This window comes from Anneissia japonica, unplaced genomic scaffold, assembly GCF_011630105.1.
Source record: "Anneissia japonica isolate Jap-2015-1 unplaced genomic scaffold, ASM1163010v1 scaffold6_len129433_cov155, whole genome shotgun sequence".
In the NCBI taxonomy this organism is placed as follows: Eukaryota; Metazoa; Echinodermata; class Crinoidea; order Comatulida; family Comatulidae; genus Anneissia; species Anneissia japonica.
In genome coordinates, this window is record NW_022752272.1 from 37,012 (window position 1) to 60,074 (window position 23,063).

A 23,063-nucleotide genomic window follows, 5' to 3' on the forward strand; every position below is an offset into this window, starting at 1 on the left:
TTAGTTAACTAGTTACTCTTTACTGTCTTTATCAAATTTGATTGAAATGATCATAATGCCAATTTCCGAGATGGCGTTCATCTTGGCGGGGAAAATGGTTATTTTTGTAAAATTATTATTATTATTATTATTATTATTATTATTATTATTATTATTATTATTATTATTATTATTATTATTATTATTATTATTACTATTGTTCTCAAAGTATAAAATACAATCTTATCAAAGCAATGTACACATATAAATATTATTATTTTAATAGTAGTATTATGCTTATTTATTATTGTTGAAATCATTATTATTATTATATTATATATTACTATATAGTATTCTTGTTATTTCAAAATTATATTTCATCATTGAAATGAATTACATTGTTAGTACTGTTATATAATAATAATATTATTTATAATATTTGTATTACCACTATTGATATGATTACAGTATTATCATCATCCGTCATCATCATCCTCATCATATTCGTCATCGTCATCATCATTCTCATTGCTGTCTAAACATCATAATCATCCTTACTGGCATCGATCATTGTAATCATCATCATCATCACATCATACTCATCTATCGTTATCGTCTTCATCCTCATCACGTCATCATCAATAATCTATCGTCGTTTTCATCATCCTCATAATCTTCATCCTCCTCATCTTTCATCATTTTCTTCATCATCATCCTCATCATCATATTCATCCTCATTCATCATCATCCTTATCATCATCAATGGCGTAGCCAGCTATTGGCACAGTTGGGACAGTCCCACACAATTTTTCTAATGGGTCCACGAAAAATAGGTCCACATATTAAAAATGGGTCCAAATTATGTAATTTTATGCATAAATGGATCCAGATTTCTCCTATTTAGCTAAAAATGGGTAAAATTTAAGAAAATGGGTCCAGACATTTCATATTTTGGCGTAAAATGGGTCCGGTCCACATTGTTTAAATTTACACGTAGTGGGTCCACCCTGATATTGTCTCACACTGTTTGAAAATCCTGGCTATGGCATTGATCCTCATCCATCATCGTCACCCTCATCACCATCCTCACCAATCATCGTTATCATCATCACCATCACCTTCATCCTACTAATCATCACTCATTCGTCATTCATCCTCATAGTCTTCATTATTATCATCTTTGTCATTATCATCCTCATCATCATTACAATCATCTATAATTATCATCCACCATCATCCTTGTCCTCGTCATCATCAACCACATCATCACCATCCTTATTAGTCATCATTATCAATCATCATGAGGATGATGATAAAGAGGAGGAGGACGACAAGAATGAAGATGAGGATGAGGAGCAGATCAATATTCTCACCATCCTTATCAGCATCATTTTCTTCCTCATCATCAATCATCATCTACCTCATCATCTTCTTTCCCCTCATCAACCGCATCATCCTCATCCTCATTCTTCTTCATCACCATAATCATAATCATCATTACCACCATCCTGGTTACTGTCATCATCATCATCATCATCATCATCATCATTACCATCATCATTTTCATCATTATCCTCTTCATCATCATCATCATCATCATGAGGATGATGATGATGAGGACAAGAATGAAGATGAGAACGATAGTGAGGATGAGATGGATGATTCTCATCATTCATCATCATCATCATTCTCATCAATTATTTTCTATAATTCTCATCACCATCATCACGATCTTTATCATCAACAACCATTATCATCAATCATAATCACCATCATCTTCTTCCTCACCATCAACCTCATCATCTTTCTTCTCCTCCTCATCATCAACATCCTCCTTATAATGGGGATTATAATGAGGATGGGGATAACAATGAGGAAGATGATGTTATAATAATAATAACTAAAGATACTATGTTCAATAGAACATGAACCCAGTCATTTTTTAAGAGATAACCACTGTGAATTTTAAGCTCAACCTGTGTGAACACCCCATGTTTGGTAGGAGTCTGTCTAATGCAATTGGTCCAATCATTAGTCACTAGCAATCAAAATGAAAACTTTTTCTCTATTTGCGACAAAAGCTCATTCAGGTAAATTTCACCTACATCTTATGCATGAACGCACTAACCGCAGATAACTCGAAATTCGTAGCTGCTATAATAGGCATTAAGCAGGTGACGTCATTCATAGACAGGGTGAAAACAATTCTGAATACAAAATTTTAAAGAAAAAATGATCAATGGTTATTTAAGCAACCAGCATGGGACTTACCTGGTAAAATAAAGCTTAATTTATGAGCTACAATTGACCGTTCACCCCGAAGTTTAGCGACCTGTCGTTGCAGGTTTATGGTAAAAAGAAGCAGGAAGTATACCAAAAAATAAAACACTCTAATTTTAACCTTTTTCCTATGCAAAGCATAAGAGATAGTCAAATTTTGAAAGAAAAATGATCACTCAATTTTGAATTAATTGTAAAAATATGTAGATGATTATAAAGCTTAAAACATCCAGTTTCATAATCCAATCACCCCAGATTGCCAAATGAAACCATTCAAACTATATAGTCGATTCTGTGAGAAAAGAGACTTTTACTGTGTTAAAGTATGCAGCGAACCGTTCAATGGGCAGATGTCCTCAAGGTTTCATTATGATTTGATAGTGACCCTTGTTACTTTTGACCTATAGGTGAAGAGTCGCTTTTCATGTTTAGAAGCTCCTAAGGATCATTCCTGGTAAATTCGAACTAATATGGACTATTTTGAAAATTTGACCCCTATGTAATCCTAATCCCAGACTGAGGTGTAGGAGGTGTAGCCGGTTCTTAACGACGAAAATTGATTGAATTTCGTCCAATAGTTTGGTATTCGTAGCATTTTAAAAATGTTACTAGGGAGAACAAAAAAATAACCCTTTAATGACTTTTGAACGTAAATCTCTGAACACCATAGAGACCCTACCTTATGCCAATATCTGCCCAGGATAAGTCTGTGCTATGTTATTTGGGACAGAAGAAGTCTTTTATTTATTTTTTTGAAAGTGTTTTACCCTAATGACCTCTATATGACCTTTGACCCAAGCAGGAACACACCATGTATGAGAGGTGTCACCGATTATACTGACCAGGTTTGGTTGAAATCGGCACAACCGTTTGGCATTAGTAGCGTTTTAAAATGTTGCCAGAAAAAAGATAAAAATTACCCTTTAATGACCTTTGATCCCTTATCCCTGAACACCTTATAGACCCTCCCTTATGCCAATGTATATGTGCAAAGGACAAGAGTGTGCTACGTTATTTGTGAGACAAGTAGTCTTTTATACGATTTTTGGTTTTTTGACCATAATGCCCATTATGTGACCTTTGACCCCAAGTTGTGAACAACTTATAAATGGGAGATGGCACCGGTCCTACTGACCAAGTTTTAATAAAATCGGTCCAGTAGTTTGCCACTAGTAGCCTTTTAAAATGTTGCCAGAAAGAAAGAAGAAACTGCTAAGAAACAGAACCCAGTCAGCTGCTGCTGAATGGGTAAAGAAGGAAGAAATTGCTAGGAAACAGAACCCAGTCAGCATGCTGCTGACTGGGTAAGAAACTGCTCGGAAACAGAACCCAGTCAGCATGCTGCTGACTAGGTAATGACATCAGTATAGTAAGAATAACAGTACTAACGCTAATATTAATGCGAATTATAAACTGTAATTTTGTTCAAAGAATAATGATATACTATATTAATAATATTATAAAGTAACAACATAATAGTATAATAATGATGATGAAGAAAATGTAGTGTAGAAAGATTAAATATAAATAGGTTAACATTTCCTTTACTTTCACCCGATTCTGCAATTAGTTAGTACATAAATAATTGTTAACTTGTGAGAAGTAATGCAATTGACAATCTTTGTTAACTTTCGTCATTGATCATTAATGATCTCCGTTAGGAAGTAACCACTTCACTAACCTTCTCTCTAGTACTAACGGATAGGAATACCGAGAGGGCGTAACCCACTACTCCAATAATGGAGTTTTAGTGTTTGAAACAACTCTTATTATTAATTAAATAAAATAGTTGTATAAAATTATTATATAGTCTTAACAAACTTATAAATATATACTGCTTTTCTATGTACAGTATTTTTAAAACCCCAACAAATGGAAGATTTACTTTTGTGTAAGGACAAGACCGGGGCCTAGCGATACAGTAAAACACGATAGCATCATGGAGTATGGACTTGCTTTTGTGTATTTCAAAATTAAGAAAATATATAGAACTACAGTATACAGGTAGGCCTAGAATGTTTTCTCCAAAACTCTTCAACAACACAGTCAACAAGAAGGGTGCTTTGTCAGACTCTATCCAGCCTACTAGCTTATTATCGTAGTCTTGGAATTTGGTGTGTTGACGTCGTCCAGTAGCGTATCCAAGGGGGGGGGGACGCCCTCCCCCCACAAAAAGTTTGCGCCCCGCAGTTGCTCCCTGTTCGAAAACTTCGAACCAAAAAAAATTAGGCTAGGCTTATGCTCAGAAAAATGGGTTAATGTTTTCTCAACTTCCCTTTATTGACGTTCATCAAAACACATAAAATACTGCGTTCAAGAGATATACTTTAACATATCTGTCACGGTTAACGTGTATTCGGGAATCTAAGAAGGAATATTTTTCAGTGGGCGTGGCCACCGAAAATAAATTCCACGCCCCCTCATATTTTGGTCGCCCCCCCCCCACCCATTTTAATACTGCTAGATACGCCACTGACGTCATCATTCCAAATTTGCTTGGGAGGTTGGAAATTCCCGTCAGACAGGCCCAGACTCCCATCGTCCGATGCCACGATGAGGTCGCCACACCACAAATAATGATTTGCTTATCCATAAAACATTATTTTGACTGCCAATCTCTAATATTTTGGCTTAAAAGCAAAATTTTGGGCCATACTAAGCTAAAAAAAAAAATTCTCTCATAAGCCCAAGGGTCTAGTCGGCCCTGGGTTTGGACCCACCCCATCAGATCCCCTGGGGCCACCGATGAACGACTATAATGGGTAAGTATTTAACTAAGGTCTTGTCAGTTTTTACAGTTATAGAAAAAAACCTAAAAGTGACTAAAAACATAAACATGTTTCCCATACCCCGATCCAAAAATTGGTATTTTAAAGCAAAATTTCACTTTCGTTTTTTCGTTGGGTTAACTTTGTAGTAGTTCTTTAATATATATAGTTTGTAGTAAGTAATTTATATATATATATATATATATATATATATATATATATATATATGTTCTTTATTCCTGTATGTGTAATATTGTATTGAGATTGTATTGTACTTTGATAACAATAAAATTATTTTTACATTAAACACATAGTTTTTCCCAACATAATGGACGCCGTCTTGGAATTTTTCATGATGACGTCATCATTCCGATCAAATTTTCTAATGAGAGTGATGAGTAACTATATAGCCAAGTTGTTGTTACATTTCATATCCACAGTATATGTAAAAGTGACCAAAAACATATTAAAATTTATTTCCCCTACCCCCATCTTAAATAGTTTAAAATAGTTTATTTTAGGCCAAAATTTCAAAGTGTTGTAAAAAAAACTGCCCAAGCCCTAGGCATGGGGATTTTTCTGAGACACTATAGTGTATGCTGATTCAAAAAACCAAAAATTAATTTCCTTTACTTTTTTCCCGCTATAGTTCATTTCAGCAGTTTTACAACCAGGCTAATAGCTGGCTCTTCAAAGATGCCCTCCGAGAACATCTCAAAATTAAAAATCAATATAATGTCAAAATAATATTTAAAAATCGGGGGACCCCTACTCCTCTAACCCATCGGTGGTACACATCTTAGTTGACATGGTCAGCCAATCTACATACGTCACTGAACGCTTGAACCAGGGCCCCTCACAACCTAGTTACGTCACTGCTAAACGCCTATGGGGCCTATGGAATACAAACTCATGCTCCCTGCTAGAGTAAGTTGCAGCAGCAACATCAGCGAATTTTGGCATTTAAACCAACCAGGTAGGTAATAAAGTGCCTTGCCCAAGGACAAAAGTGAAATGGACTGCGCTACAACAAACCACTTGCACATTAATAATGATATGTGCCCATCTCCTACAATCATATACTTCGTCCTGCCATACAATCCTTCTCTTTACTTCCATCTTGAATGCACCTATTTTGTCAGCCACTACTGGAGCTATTTTGATGTTTTCAATATAAAGAATAAATATATGTGGGCATGTGTAAAGGAATTTTGTAGCAAACAAAATGCGAGTCCCTTTAAAGGAAAAGATACTGTACATATGTGGAGAATCAGAATATGCAGTAAAAAGTAATAAAAAATCAACAACAATCCAGTAGAGACCTTAAGTAATTTTAGATTTATACACTTTTTATTCTCTTCTTTGACATACGACGTCATAATTAATATATTTGTAATTATACTTTATATTATTTGTATTTTAACATTTAATTTCTTTACTATTTACTACAACAAATACATATCTAACTTACTTTTAATTCCGACATTCATAATTTACACACAATCTCATAAAATATTTTGGGATCGAAAGACATTTTTATCGATTTGTATGCATCTACTACTACAAAAATAACAATTAGTATAAATAATAACAAAAATATTGTTTTACCATCCACTTTGAAGATTTTCCATGAACGATTCGTCTTCATTATTATTCTTCTTTTGATGCTACTCAATCAAAACATTGATACATTCTCAACATAACAACATCTATGCAAGAATTAATGCATACAAGCGTAATATAAACATAATGGCCATACCTACACAAGTTTTTAACATCCCATCCATACATGTACACACCCCATATCCTACAGCTATGCACCACTGAGATGTATAACCTGGGAGCAACATACATTTGCCAAAAATATTGATTGTAGATAAGGATTTACAGGACTACCCTGAAATTCTACAAACTGCATTCAATATACTTTAATGGTTTTAAATTTGTAAAGCGTTAAATACAAAAAGTTTATGTGCTGTAAAAACAATGTACACATGTACGGAAATGGAAAAAAAAAAGTAACTTCCCAGCCAAGCCAGCACCCAAACAGGAGAATGGAGATAACTATACAAGGAATTGATTTAAATGAACCCTGTTCAGGAACTGCTGTATGTTTAAGTAAAAACCTATTGTTAAAATAATTATAAATCAAAATCATAATTGTTGAAGAACAATGTCTTACTGCTAAAATCACAATTAAGTAATCCTTTAACATAACTCCATACATACCATATCAATGCACATTAATTGTAGGCCCAGTACAATATTTTTCAAGCACAACTTGAAATTTATTTCAATATCAAAAGTCTCAAATAAATTATAACAGTATCTAAGATTTATTGCTTGATAAAACTGATATTCAGTTACTCAAACTTGTGACAGATGGATACTAATCAACATTTGGAAATAAAATGTGTCTTTCATGAAACCTCAGTTGAAAGAGAGAGGAAAAAAATAATGATTTTTTTTCCACATAATAAAAAGTGGCATGGCCAGCAAAGCTTGTAAGATCTCACTACAAATAAGTCTCAAGTCATTGGAAAATCAAAAAATCAGTATAGCACCCTTGAGTAAATCATACTTTACTATAAAATGTCAATTTGGGTTTTGAATGGTTTTCCTAGAATAGATACAGGGATGTGCGCATTTGAAGTTTACATCCTGGAATTCAAATAGGGTCGCCAGCATACAGTAACAGCGGTAGGAATACGTACACGTCTCACAAACACGCGTGCTGTCCCACAAACGCATGTGTTCGCGGTTTTAACACTGTCGTCTTATGGGACCATAGCAACAATATCCAAGGTCGGGGCTTAGCGGAAAGGTCCATTCAGACCTGACAACCTTATGGGTGCGGCCCACCTACCATTAGTAAACTAAATTTTACAAGCTTTCCTGCATTATATGTATAAATGCCCGAAAACAAATTAATTATAATGGTTTTTTTATATCAGTATTCAATACCTAGTAATAAAGATATATTCCCTGGACTCCATTAGAAACAAAAATGAAACAATAAACGTTAATATATATTAATCACTCAAATACCCATAAAAATAAGTCGTAAAATTTGGTATATTAAATCTATTGTAAATATATGTTGTGAATTCAAACACTTGACTGTTTTGAGGTTGTTTCAATTTTATAGCCGATTCATTACAATGAAACCGTTAACGATTCTAATTAAGATCCGTGGGTGACCAACAGAAGTCTCTGAATTTTTTAATATTTAGGTGCATTGTCAGTGTAAAACGGTCACTATTAATAGAGAGCATCAGATGAATGATATTCTTTTTTCCAAAGCTATTTCCTCTTTGTTGATAACTTTTTATTAGATGAAAAGGTTTTTTAGTGTATTTTACGAATACTGTATCTATTTAAATCAAATTGTTGAAGAACAATTTAATCGAAATAGAGGAAAAGAGGCTGACAAGGTGACATGTTTGAATTATAGGATTACCATATTAAAAAGTTGGAATAACAGGTATTTAAATATGAGAGCCTTACAATATTAAGAAAATCAGTCTAACCTATAATAAGCAAAAAATATGAATGAGGAAAAAAAAAATTAACATAAAAAATAAAATATCATAAATAGTACATTAAAATCAAAATTTTTACAGATTTATTTCGGTTATTACCTCAATAAGACCTTGCCAACAATGCACCTGATTTTGCAGTGAGACCTCACACGTTAGTAATATGCAGTTCATACAGGCTGCCATAACCAAAAGCTGATGGTTGTCAACAGCCTGGTCCTCACGAGAGCCCTAATATCCAGATTGAGAGCTAACCGTTAGCGCTAACCATCAGCACGTGTGAGAACGCCTGTTGGTTAGCGCTAATGGTTAGCAGCGCTATCGGTTAGCAAATTGAGCGCGTTTCTACCATCAACCATTCACATTTACAATTTAGAGTTTCCTATTGGTCAGCGATTCAGTCATCATATTCTTTGTATCCGGATCAAGATTTTCTCATATTGACGCACGGCGGCTAAGGGTTGCCAGTATCCGGATCCTGCTAACCGTTAGCTGCCGTGTGGGAACATAGCCATTAACTCAATGATGAGCAACAATAATTTTCAATCTAAAATCAACAAGTAAAAAGTATATTTTTTTTTATCACTATTATTATTTTGACTCTACTCCAAATTACTTATTATATCTTAATACATCCATTAAATAAAGACTTTAAAATTACATTCTTTTTCTTTACTCCTGCTCCAAAAGTATGTAACCACAGACTAAGTAACAATTTAAATAACTTTAAATTTAAATGCAACCCTAAAGTTGGACTAATCACTCAATAGAGCGCACACTGCTGTCCCACGATCCAGCGGTCCACATTTGTCAAATGTAGTTAAAAGTTTATTATTTACTATATAGGCTCATGCATACAACAAGAGTAGAATACTCTATTCTAAAAATGAAATAGATTGCCTTAAACAACCATTGGTCCATTGCTTCCAATACCTACTCAGTGTTGAAATATGAAATTTAGAGGTCTAGGGGTACCGTTGTCTTAAAAGTGTTTAGCCTCAACTCCAACCATGGTGGGCTGCGTTGGTGTGGGCCTCCTCCTGTCTGATAGTCCTGTATATTTTTACATTTCCGTAGCAGGTCTATCACACTCTCTATGTCGTACGATGAATCCAACTCCGCTACTTCTAAAGCTCTAGACGACAGTCAGAACCAATCGTTGATACATTGCGTGCACATCATCATGGCACGTCAGCTGATCACCATCAGGCAGTCATTTGATTTCCGTAATTGGTTCAAGGTGGTAAATTTAGTTAGTCAAAGATGTCATTTGGGAATTTTAAGCAATATTATATTTAAAAAATAAATACAATCTTCTGATCCCATCCAATAATTCAATTAGTATTGCTAAGCAGTTTCATTACACTTTAGCCTCAGTACACATTGCATTTTCTAGCCTCTGAGTTTTAGGCCAACCAGCCTCTCTACAATATTTTCTGGTCCCTGAACAAACCCAATTTCATGTTCGAAATGTAGTAGTTTTCACCACATAATTACATTCTATATATTTAGTGACAGTAAAGAATAAAGGCGAAAATTATGCCAACGTTTTTGAAGATAAATAAAATATATTCATTTAAAATATAATATATATTCTGATTTATATAATATATAAAAAATAATATATTATTATTATACCAATAACATCCTTGGTGAAAAAAATAAATATCAATTAGCAAATAAGAAATAGAGATAGAGACAACTATTACTGGCTTTCACACATCCTTGTATATGAGAGGAATAAAAAGATTTAAATAGAATTTAAAGTGGATTTTGGATTATACCTTAGATTGAAAAGTAATGATTTCCAAGTTGGCTTTACAATCTGAGCTGTGATTTCTTAATCTCACAACAATTTCAACAACTTTTCTCCTTATTGGTTCAAAAGACTAAATCTTAACTAAAGCAAAGGGTTAGGTAAACTAGACCTTAATCATGAAGGGATTTTGCTAGGAGTAGTGTGTCATTCACTTAATTATGTTTCACCTTCAAAGGGTGATTTATATTTTTTCAATTTTCAAATTAAAAATTAAGGAGGCATTCGCAGGTATTTTAGATGCCGTAGACATCACACCAAGGTGGGCTTATATGCAAGAGGATGATGAACAAATTGCTCAGATATAGTGCTACCCACCAAGTTTGAACTCAAAGGTAATTGCATTCAAAAGTTGACCTGAAAGTGGTCACACCCACATCATTAAAGCTGCCTGTGCAGTGTTGATGTAACTTTGTAACTTAAATCAAGGGCAGTGAATATTGCCAACAACACACAAAATAGTACACACAATGCAAGGTCCTGAAACCAACATATTAACCTAAGTAGAGTTACCCATAAATGAATCATCATAACTAAATGATGAGGAAACAGACACAGGGGACATAGGTGGTGTGGTAGGTGATGAGGAACCAGTCTTTAGCTGTTTGTAGCAAGGACGACAGACAGGTACAGGACGTTGAGAGTAGTGACCAGGTAGAGGCGTTTGCTTGTCAATGCAACGTATACAGAACACCTGTCCACAGCACCAACAATGATACTGAAAGAAAACAAAAGCAAATTTTCAATAAAAGGTTTGGATGTTGAATCATAAAGCTGAAGGATTTAAACACAGAACAGTGGCAGCAGGGTTCAACGGTGCGATTGGGATTAAGGGCTTAAATACAGTATACAGTACCAAAATGGAAGTGGTCAGACTTTTGTTGCCCACTTAATTTAAAATTTAAAAAGACAATCAAACAGGTATTGTTCTTAAAATGGAAAAAATACACTTTAAGGTTATGAGGATTATTTTCTCAAGGTTTCTGTTTCACATCTGATAAAACTCCAAAATTGTTTCCTCTAATAAAAAAAAATACTTATAATGACATTTCCATTCACAAATTTAATGTTTGTCAATGAAAAATCCCATTCAATATTTGAATTGCTTAATTTGTATAATACTTTAAAATTTAAAATTGAGATAATAATTTTCTTCTATTCTTAGCATAGACACTAATAGTGGCTGGTAATCAATTTTTGTAATAAAATGTCTGTATGTCTGTCTGTTGTTTTTAATTGGAAATTAACTCTTCATTTGAACATTTTTAATGTGATTTTGGAGGCTTTCTGTGGGTTTTTTGTCAGACAGTTCATCTTTAAAACATGAAAAACCATTGGTAACATTAGCCTCCCACATCATACCTTTCTACTAAAATGGTCAAAGGGTGTGGCACAGGAGCACTGGCGTATATTTCTGATTCTCTTCCAATCGAGACACACTGATTCAACAGCTAAGTTTAGCAGATTTGCTGATAAGATTTCATCAATTTCTGTACTGTATCTTGAAGTGTCTTGGGCACTATCTGTTGGAATCTCACTTCTGGGTAAATGACTTCCATTCTGGATGACAGTGCTTTCTCTATTTTTACTTTCATTATGTCCTTCATGATTCACTAAAGTTCTTTGAGTTTCTTCTTCACTTCTTTTATTGGCATCGTCTTCTACATTTTCTTGTTCTATTACATCATTTGTATCAGCTTCTTTTCCTAAAAGTCTTTTCAGTTGAGCAACTTTCTGTAAAATGGGATAAAAAGTGACAAAATTCTAAATTTTATTTTGATTAATTAAATTCTTAGTGCAATTCTGCAAGCAAATAATGCAACCATATCTTGCCATTAACATTACAATTGATGAAATTTCTTAAAAGATAAAAAGTTTTATGACTACCATGTCAATTACTTTGGCATTCCCACTCTAGCTATACCAATCAAATCCTTTCATATTAGCCCATTGTATTTAACACTCTATCAGCCAAACACGGAGATCCCCGTGATTCAGGTTTTTTACAGAATCCGATAGATGGGTACACCAATATGTACTAACAATTTGAACATTATATTCAGTCTGGAACATAAGTGTTTCGCTATTTCAATGTGACCTTATCTCAGTGACCTCATATTGCAGTTATACTGAAACATGTTTATCTCAGCTTCATTGTGTGAATATGCTTAAAACAACAAAAGTGAGTCACATTCATTTTACGGTTACGGGCCACAGATTGTGATTAGAATAAAGTGTTTGGTACTATTGAAAAGCTAAGATGTTGCAGTTCTTGTAGTATTTATTACATATCAATCTGATCACATACACACTCTCAACAAGTTTCCAAAAAGTGTTAAAATTCTCTAAAAAGTCTGGCAGTGGCTGGTACTATTTTTTTTTAAACCCCTGGCAGTCAAAGTGTTATATATTATTATATTGGATTCTCTGCAGATATTTGTCCTGTTGTAATGTGTAATGATGATTGAAGCAACTAAACTGAAACATAGAGATACTATATTTTTAGAATAATGTACATAGTGTACTGTAAGTTTTTATTATTACCATTACAGGCGTGGCATAATGGAGGGACCTATGGGGTCCAAGTCAAGGAAAAAACATTTTGTCAGGGAGAAAAAGAAATTATATGTAATTGTTTTACATACTACAGATACAGATACAGATTAATTTTATTGTCCAATAATTTTTGGAAATTACATTGCTCACTTAATTGCTATATAATTAATTATCTTCTTGAATACCTTAAATTATACTCCCTTATCCCTGGGTAAAATGAGTACGTGTAACGGTCCGTGTGCTCACCCACTGTCCTCATTCTACCATTTCTGCTTATGCGGGAGCCGATCATATATGCGTGGAGCGGATGGCTGTTGTCCTCTTGCCGTTCATGGTAGAATGAGTCCAGTGACTGCACTGGCGAAGCAATAACTTTCCCCACCCTACCTAGCACCTTTTCTATTCTCTCTTTATCCCCTTTACTAATATTCCCAGCCCACCCTAACATACAATACCCCCAAACAGAAAACATCACCGATATGTAGAACATCAGACATATGTCCTGCTTAACCCCAAAAGAACCTAGTTTTCTAAGACAAGAGTCTACTATTTAATTTCTTAACTACATAATCAGTATGGTCCCTCCAACAAAGTTTATTGTTAAACACCACCCCAAGATACTTATAAGAATCAACAATCTCCACTTCTTGACCATTAATTTTTACTTTATTCGGAACAGTTCTGCTATTCTTCCTGAAATCAATGTGCATTTCTTTTGTCTTATTTATGTTTAATTCAAGGAAATTATTTTCACAAAACTCAGTGAATCTAAAAATTTCAGAAATATACAGGGAATAATCATTATTTATGAGACCAATCAATGCCGAGTCATCCGCAAATTTGATCATTGGACAACTCGACAAAAGTAGATTTAAAGTCTGACGTGTAAATCGCAAACAAGAAAGGGGCCAAAACAGTAATACTATTACTCAAAATCGATTAAATAAGCCTTTAAAACCCCTAAATTGTCTGGACCACTTTTCAAAGATTTTGAGCGGTGCCCAACAACATTCACTTACACTCGTCAGTGACATTGAACCCCTCACTGGGCAAATCCTGGCACCATCATTGTAATATCTTTATTAGTATATAACAGTGTAATATGATAATACATACAAGTATTTGTGGTTGAGTAAGCTTAGCTTAATTGCAGTTTTCATATAGTTTATATTGAAAGAAATCTGAAATCATTTAATAAAGTGACTTACATCTTCAAGGAATTGTTTGTGATCAGCGAGTGAAGATGTGCGATCCTTCATCGCACTCATTACATCTTGTAGTGATTCCCGTGGATGAAGACCATTTTCAAACCGGTTGTACATTCCACGCCAAAACCTAGTAAAATGCACGGGCCAAGAATCATTACTGTGATCTTTATTATGTGCAAAAAGCGGATGGCAAAGACAATAAAAAAAATTGTCCTATTGCTAGTGACAAGTTACTCCTAATATTTTCCCGCCACTTTATTAGACACACAATTTTGATAATTCATGATAGATATAATTTGAAAAGAGTATGTTTTCATATGTAAACTTGTTTTGATATATGGGAATAACCTGTACAAAAGGCATGGCATTGAACATGTTAATAAATTATACATAAAAATATACTAATCCTTAAGAATATTCATATATTGTGATTTTTTTTCCTTCAGCAAAATGTGAAAATTTCTTATGAATTATATTATGGTCTAAAATATGTATATAATAGGACTTTCTAACATTACAAAAGGCTGATGGGATGTTTAATCATTTTGTAATTTTAGATATTTACTTGAACATTTGTGGACTTGTATTTGGTTTCAAAATGCCCTTGGTGACCGGATGATCTCTACGATATAACGGATTTACATAGTCTGACATCCGACTCCTCATGTAACCCCACAGTGAGTACGTCCTTTCTGATAGCCTGAGGATATAAAAACAAATAGTGAGAATGACATTGTATGATTGTATGTTGCGCTGAAAAAAAGAAATTTCTACTAACTGAACTTATCGTAAGAATAATATAGGTACGTAATTGTGATAGCTTGAACTTTTTTGTTTTGGTTCCAATACAATCGAAGATGTGCAAGAATAACAAAATATGAACACAGACTAAAAATCCTATAAATACAGCAGAAAATTATCAATTATATTAACATAAAATAGATAAAACTTAAAAATTAACATGAAAAACAGAAGAAACCTAGAATAATAATAATAATAATGCTATGTCTTTTCCTATAATAAAACAGGCCCATAACCAGGTTCCTGGAAAGGGGAGGGGGATTTCCTATAAGGCATGCTTAACTCAGAAGTAAACTGGTCAAAAAAGGGGAGGGGGAATGTTAAATCCTCCCTGGTTATGGGCCTGTAAATCCAAACTGAAAGACATTGTTTACTTAAGTGGATGGGATGTACATACTTGCTCTCCGTCCGTTTCTTTTCACAGTTACCAAGGAATGTTCCAAATTGGCAAGAGTAGACATGGTCATGAACCTCCAGTAAAAATCGTTCATTAAACTGGAATGCACATGGAAACTGTTCCATCAGATGCCAAACACCCTCTATAAACTGTGTGAATACTGGTGATTGTTCTTTTGAATCGCAATTTATCAATCCACATCTGTCAAGAAATTTATGGCCAAAAGCCAACCATTCTTTTTCCACAAGAACCTGCAATGAAAGGGTGAATTATGAAAACATGATCTCTAAATACGAATAACTATATTGAAACTTTTTATCCAAATGATGAAGATTGTTGATGATGACGACGATGATGATGATGATAATGATGATGGTAACAAATCCATTATGGTCTTTAAAATCACCTGGAAACCTTGAATGGTTCGGTAGTAAGGATCCAGAATCATGCCAGCAAGGGAGCAAGTCTGAGCTGTGCGATCCCAACCATCAGAGCAGTGAACTAGCACACTAACAGCCTCTTCTGATACAGCCTACAAGAAAACACACATGTACATATTAACTGATATTAATATTATTCATTTATACACAAACTATGGAGATGTGGAAATACACTTAACCACCCCTACTACTACTGAGATACTAAGTCACATAACACCATCATAAAAACTAGGGTGAAAGGTCTTTTATGACAGATTCTCCAAGCCGGGAAATATTTCATTATACATTTTTCTATTTAATTATAATAGTAATAATAAATTCATAAAAAACCTCACATTAAAAAAGATCCATATTTATACATCGATTAAGTAAAAAGAAGCAGAAAAAACTGTCAATCTGAATTCACAAGCCAAAAACACTTGTATGTTCAAAAATTTCAGTGGCTTACTGGAGTCTTGAAATGGAAGGGAGTTTGCAAAGGTGGACTTGATGGGGGAAGGACTCAATGATTAGATGAGGGGGCACAAAATGAGGTAATTACTTCTTGAGCATGATTTTTTAAGCTTTGGATTTTTGTTTCGAGGGGAGAAAACTGGGGAGGAGGAGCACTGGGCACTCTACATACGCCACTGACAAATTTGATACCTAACCATGAATGATGGCAGGAATTGAAAACAGATTGCAGATGACTAATTATCATCATCATTTAAAATCTATTGTTCTCACACACTGTAGAAAACTGAGCAATGATATACACCGCAAGACCAGGTAGTGCGGTCTACCGCCACACCTGGATCAAGACTGAGTCTGCAGAGGTCACCACTAAACCACATGGCCATTGTTTGTTGACAGTGAAGCCTAAGATCTTGCATTGAATTAGCTGTTATATATTAATTCAGGTTTTCAATTCGTAACTAAAATTTCCTCGTACCTTAGCTATGAACAATGAGGTATCCATCACAGCTTTGATATGTTTCAGCCAACCACTGCTTTCAAGACCACTTAACACAGCTTCCATAGTTGGATTCTTATATTCACATACTGAAAGATAATCAAAACATCTTTGATTAGTTACTTGTAAATCCATAGTGTTCTGTTTGTGATATGTTCCCATGAAACCTGGACAAAGCAGCAAAACATTAAAGATGTTGTTTTTTTTTAATAGTATTTAAAAGTTTGAAAGGCAAATGGGAAAAACCCATAAAACCGCAAACGGCCATACAATGCAAAACAATTTAAAATTAAAACGGAACAGTAGAGAAAATCCGATCAGAAAGACAAAATAAACTAAGAATCCACTGGAAGGAATCCCAATATCTGCAGACGGATCCGTTTTGGCATTCTAGGCCTCATCAGTGCAGCTAGGGTACAGACCCAAACGAAACGTTCGACCAGCTTAGGTAGGGCCCAAACTAGTCCCATGACCACTAATGATTACAGAGCCAAACCAAGGCAATATATATACACAGCCCAGGTGTGAATGCAAATAGTGGAATACAAGCTATGCGGCTGGGTTCCAGTAGATACAGAGAATATTTTGTCATTCTTAACGCGTCCTACTAAATTCTTACGAGACAGCACTAGTCCTCGAATTTGTGAACAAGATCGGAGATCTAAAGATGCAATCTCTACCGTGCATCAATGGCGGCGCTGGATCTCATTAGAGATTCTTAAATAATATATAAGTTTGAAAGGCAAATGGGAAAAACCCATAAAACAGCAAACGGCCATATAATGCAAAACAATTTAAAATTAAAACGGAACAGTAGAGAAAATCCGATCAGAATGACAAAATAAACTAAGTATCCACTGGAAGGAATCCCAATATCTGCAGACGGATCCGTTTCGGCCTTCTAGGCCTCATCAGTGCAGCTAGGGTACAGACTCAAACGAAACGTTTGACCAGCTTAGGTAGGGCTCAAACTAGTCCCACGACCACTAATGATTACAGAGCCAAACCAAGGCAATATATATATACACAGCCCAGGTGTGAATGCAAATAGTGGAATACAAGCTATGCGGCTGGGTTCCAGTAGATACAAAGAATATTTTGTCATTCTTAACGCGTCCTACAAAATTCTTACGAGACAGCACTAGTCCGCGAATTTGTGAACAAGATCGGAGATAACGGAAATAAATTGATATTAACATACCCCCAATATTTTGTTTTTAGTGATATTTAAAATATCTGATATGTCTTACGTTTTCCCCGGTATATCGACCACCCATAAAACCTCTCTGTTGTTCGTTTAATATTTTGGGGAGAACGGTTTTTATCCTCTCAGCAATACATAACGAGCCAAGTTTATACGACACGTTTAATAAAGAAATTGGCCTTCAATTTGATAACAGAGTTATTACTCCATGTCGTCGTGTTACCGATAGTTTTGCGATATCATATGCGTAATTTAGAGATCTTTTTAAAAAAGTGCCAATTTGATTGAAAAAACCTTATAGACTTTGTATGTAAAACCCATCTAGACCTGGCAATTTATTATTTTTACTTGTTCTTAGAATGACATATATTATCTTATTGGGATTATTAGTTTCCTTAAAAGACAGGTTCCGGAGGAAGGAAAGAAATTTATATGCTGTACAACTATTTTTTATACGACACAATATTTAAAAAATAGGGGTAAAAGGGGTGACGTAACCACCATTTTTTTTCACCTCAGAAAAATCAATTGTACAACTATACGTTTTCCTCCGGAGCCTTGCTTTAATTAATGAGCAATTGAATTTGAAGTATCAATATTAGCAAAATAGACTCCCAGCGGGAGCGTGTGTCTATGCCCTATATTGCCTTACTGTATTATGTTTACAAATAAAGTATCCAGATAGGATTCTAATCAGTAAACGTGTTGTTTTGTATTTTTTTTTAATGACTTTTCTACAGTAATAAGATGACACATGGTCCATCATGCACCTCCACCGGATTTACCCGAAGGTGCAGACACAAAAATAGCTGAAAACCTAAGTGTGCACAGAAACGTTGCACAGTTAATGCATGATTGCACACAGAGTGAACAGTTACAAAATGCATATAGCAACTAAAATAATTCTGGGTTTTTTAAACACAGCTGGAGAACCTATATAGTAGAAAGTTTCTGGTCTTTCACACATCTCATTATGAGGCTTTGTGAGTGGAGCTGTTTTAGTCATCAGAAATATATCCTCCCCTGACTCCAACAAGCATAATATAAACCACCCAGCTTATACATCCATTCCAATTCTCTCTCCTCCGAATTAAGAGTGCTGTGTTTTTTTAACTTGCCAGTATCCACAAATAGTCTGAGCTGCATTACTTTGTCTCATGTAATGTTTTCGTTTCTCTCATACTTTTTCTGAAGTTTTTTTTCAAATTTTAATATTCATCTTTAATTTTGAAATATTTTGATTTTAAAACTGATGTTGAAATTTTGATTTATTATATTTGTGATTAAAAAATTTGTGAAAAAAAATTTAAGAAGGATTCTAATACTTAATGTATGTGACAATTAATAGGTTGTCTTTAAAGAGAATTAAGTTTATATATGTAATTTTTATTTTAAATCACCAACTTCATTATTATATATTTTGTAACATAAACTTGAATGTGAATTTAGTAGAAACAAAATGATATTCTAATATTTACTTTATTTATTGGTATTTTACTGTAGACAGTATACCGCTTGCTGTACTTGGAAGCAAAATATTGCCTTACCTTCAACAAGTTTCTGTAGACTGTTTCTCATAACATGTACATTCTCGATACCTATGAATTTAAACTTTATATTTGAATAGAAGTCTGTATTTTCATATCCTTTTCCTGAGGCTTTATTCACCATTGCATTAATCTGAAATGTAACAAAAACCATAACAATATTGTTTATGCTACACCTACATAAATAACATATTCATTTTAAATAACCATTAATTCATTACCATTATCAATATGGTATTGTCTCAATTGTACACGGAAGTGAAAGTAAAAGTTACAAGAAAACAAATGAAGAAACCAAAACCATACAATATCTATATCTATTGAAAACAAATTCAGATTTATATATATATATATATATAAAAAAATCAAAAAAACAATAAAATTGCTGAATTACATGTTAAAATACAGTACTTCAACATGCATTAAGGATATAAAAATCTGATAAATACCAAGTAAATCAACAAATTGCAAAGGATATACTAGTACTGCACAACATAAATACAGAAAGAGACCTACAGTAGTACCTCAAGTATAAGCATGTGCTCTGAGTACCTGTATCTGTATTTTAATTCCACCACAGAAATTTGGATTAACATCAAATATAATGAATAATTAGGAACCATACACCAGGCTCCAAAGGACTTGTCAACATACCTTAGGCCTAGTATCAACCACATACATAAAGGTGCTTTTTGGGTTTGATTTAAGTATGGCTTGAAGCATTTGCTCGTCTTCTAGACATCTGGCACTGAATCCTGCAAGTGGTTGACTGCACCTGGTTATAGTAGCCTATAAAATATATAAAATAAAAATTGAAACAGACACAATTATACAACAATACCTAAGCAATAAATAACAAAATGAAAAATTGTATTTCAACGACCAGATTGGATTGGATTGGATTTATTAGGTGTCAATACCAAGAATAACCCACGAAAGTCCAAACCGAATTCCAGTGGGTTTTTCTGATGGTTTCTCTTTTCCAAAGAGCATGCTGCATTCTTTAACATTCACGTGAGCTATATTGCACGCTGGGTTATTAACGGCTTAAACTTAAACTCATCCAAAACATAGTGAATTTTTGTATACTGTACTTGCATTTCAGCCCACAAGCAGAAACACAGGGAAAGCATCAGATAGAATTGAGGATCTCCATGCATTAGCACACACACAGTGGCTACAACAAATTTTAATTCACCGAGTTATGTTGCTCTCTAGCTGAAGACCAGAATGAGTATTTTTAATGTGGGTATCACTAGAAATGTCCCTTTAATGTAAACTTCAGTATTTATGACGAATAAAATATAAAGACTTGTAAAATTCACATTTGTGTTTTTCAAAACGTACATAATTATCTCGATGAAGATATGACAAGACTGGAAGCCGTCCTCTACTTCTAAAACTAGCACTACCAACGAGGACAGGAGTTGTGGCCGATGTAGGAACATAAATCTGCCTTGGGTATGTATCACAAATCTAAAAAAGAACAAACATTTTTGTGTGAATACAATGTATATTGCAACAAGATAATCTGAGATTACAAACCTTTGACCTGCTGTCGCGTCATATCTTTGTATACCTCGCCCCACTTCATGGGGCGAGTGTAATTACCGTAACATGCAATAAGCACACCATATATGCAAAATTCAGATTTAGAATTGTAATGTTGAGAGTTTTTAGGCAAGCCTACATATCAAAAAAGTTGTTGGATATTGTCAAATTTAGACCAATATAAAAAATGGGCATATCCCATATTTGTCACAATTTGATAGTAGAGAAAGAGCTTTATCGTCAAGCATGAAGGTTCTCGCCAGTTCAATAATCAGTTTAATATTTTAAATAATTTTCTTTTGATTGCATCACAGAAATGTGCTGATACTTGATGCTGTCAAAAAGACTTTGAAATGACCCATAATGCCCATACTACACAATTTCAGCTTACTTGATAGTTTTCGTTGATTTTCGTACGGTGCCAATTTTCATTTGGTATACCCATACGTGCGTATTCAGATTCCATGTCTAGTACATCCCAACCTTCCGAGATAGGTGTGTCAATGCTGGCTGATTTGTAGTGGAAAGCGTACAAATCTTCGAGACGCCCTTAAAGATCAATTCATTAATTATATTTAATCTGAATCTGAAACAGTGTTACACATATTGAAAGGACCACAAGGTAAAATGTGGTCCGTGAGCCACAAGCCGTCTAACGATAACTTTGTTGCGGTCCACGAAAGATAAATTAAAAACCCTGTGTGTGCGGCTCGCCAACCAACTTTGGCTAAAAAACCCCTAGTTTTTCAAGGGCCAACACCGACCATCTGTAAAAAATTAATATTAGAACTGAGCATAAAGTGGTGTACAAGAAGTCCATGAAGGGTTTGGAAAGCACACAGGAAACATAAAATTTAGGTGCGGCCCTCAGTGTTGATTCACAAGTTCAGTTTGGCCCTCCAATATGCTCCCATACAACCCAGTCATACTATATTCATACTAAAGTTTCCACCCACTGACTCCTTATTAGCAGATGCACAAGTAGGGAAGAGCTAGGCCTATATTGTGTATACGTTATGCAACACGTTTCATTTCAGTGTATTTTACCCACCCTGGTTTTACCGCAAACCCCTCCAAACCTTGTGATAGTGACTGAATCATAACAACTTATTTTTGGGGTAAAATTTTTTTTTTTTTTTAAAGCTAAAAATACACCTTCAAACCTCCAAAAACACAGTACAAAATGTTATGATGGGGTTTGCACTGTGTTCTTGAATGTTTGCGGAGTTTAAAATGGCCTTTTTACCCCAAAACTAGATTGTTATGAAGATAAAATTATATGTTTTTTATTGAGATAATAAGTTAAGTCCTACACTACGTGATTCAATAACTATCACAAGGTTTGGATGTTGTTTGCAGTGTGTTTTTGGAGGTTTGCTGTGTTTAGCAATACCCAGAAACACTTCTAATTCATTCACGTTGATTATACTGTACTGTACCTGGCCTAGATAATTTTTGCAGTGACTTGTACAGAGCTTGGCAATCTTTTTCTCTGGGGATGATGAAGGTTGCCATCTGGAATGTCTTGCAACGAATCTGGAGAGGTGATCCTGCTGTTGTTAACTGCAGTTTCTCCACAGATGCCACATGCATATGTAATATCTATAAAATTAATAAAAGTGGTCCAATACTGTAATACAAAAGCACTTAGGTTTAGAGACAGATTTAAAATGAAAGTAATGACTTCACCAGAGTGGTACAAACTTTGGCATACAGTAGCAGGAAAAATTGATTGTTATTTTACTTGACATTCATTTTTTATTTTTAAAGAGCAATCTTTAAATTATGAATTTCCAACATACTGTATACAGTAAAATAATGTGAGTCACTATATGCCAAATCAGTGTTGACCTCGAATCTTGCTTTGTAATTAAACTTGGTAATTTGTGCCTTAGTCACTAAATAAAAATCTATCAGACCATAACTTTTGAGATACTACAAGTGCAAAACCTTGTACTGTACCCTGTGTACTATAAACTTTGATTAAACTCACAACTTTCAGTGTTCTAATTTATATTACAGTAT

General features: G+C 34.3%; 1 protein-coding gene across 1 annotated transcript in view; it reads right to left on the reverse strand.

The window, feature by feature from the left end:
- Positions 1–6,355: 6,355 nt before the first annotated feature.
- The window catches only part of LOC117122180 (myotubularin-related protein 6-like), a 43,348-nt gene continuing 26,640 nt past the window's right edge, over positions 6,356–23,063 (reverse strand). The window contains exons 3-14 of the mRNA XM_033267689.1: positions 22,478–22,640; positions 21,430–21,587; positions 20,835–20,963; positions 20,142–20,276; positions 19,488–19,620; positions 16,716–16,825; positions 15,751–15,876; positions 15,345–15,595; positions 14,712–14,846; positions 14,147–14,273; positions 11,745–12,116; positions 6,356–11,100 (exon numbers count right to left, since the gene is read on the reverse strand). Of these exons, the coding sequence (XP_033123580.1) occupies positions 10,882–11,100; positions 11,745–12,116; positions 14,147–14,273; positions 14,712–14,846; positions 15,345–15,595; positions 15,751–15,876; positions 16,716–16,825; positions 19,488–19,620; positions 20,142–20,276; positions 20,835–20,963; positions 21,430–21,587; positions 22,478–22,640 (2,058 nt within the window). The 3' untranslated portion in view covers positions 6,356–10,881. The remainder of the gene's footprint in view (positions 11,101–11,744; positions 12,117–14,146; positions 14,274–14,711; positions 14,847–15,344; positions 15,596–15,750; positions 15,877–16,715; positions 16,826–19,487; positions 19,621–20,141; positions 20,277–20,834; positions 20,964–21,429; positions 21,588–22,477; positions 22,641–23,063) is intronic.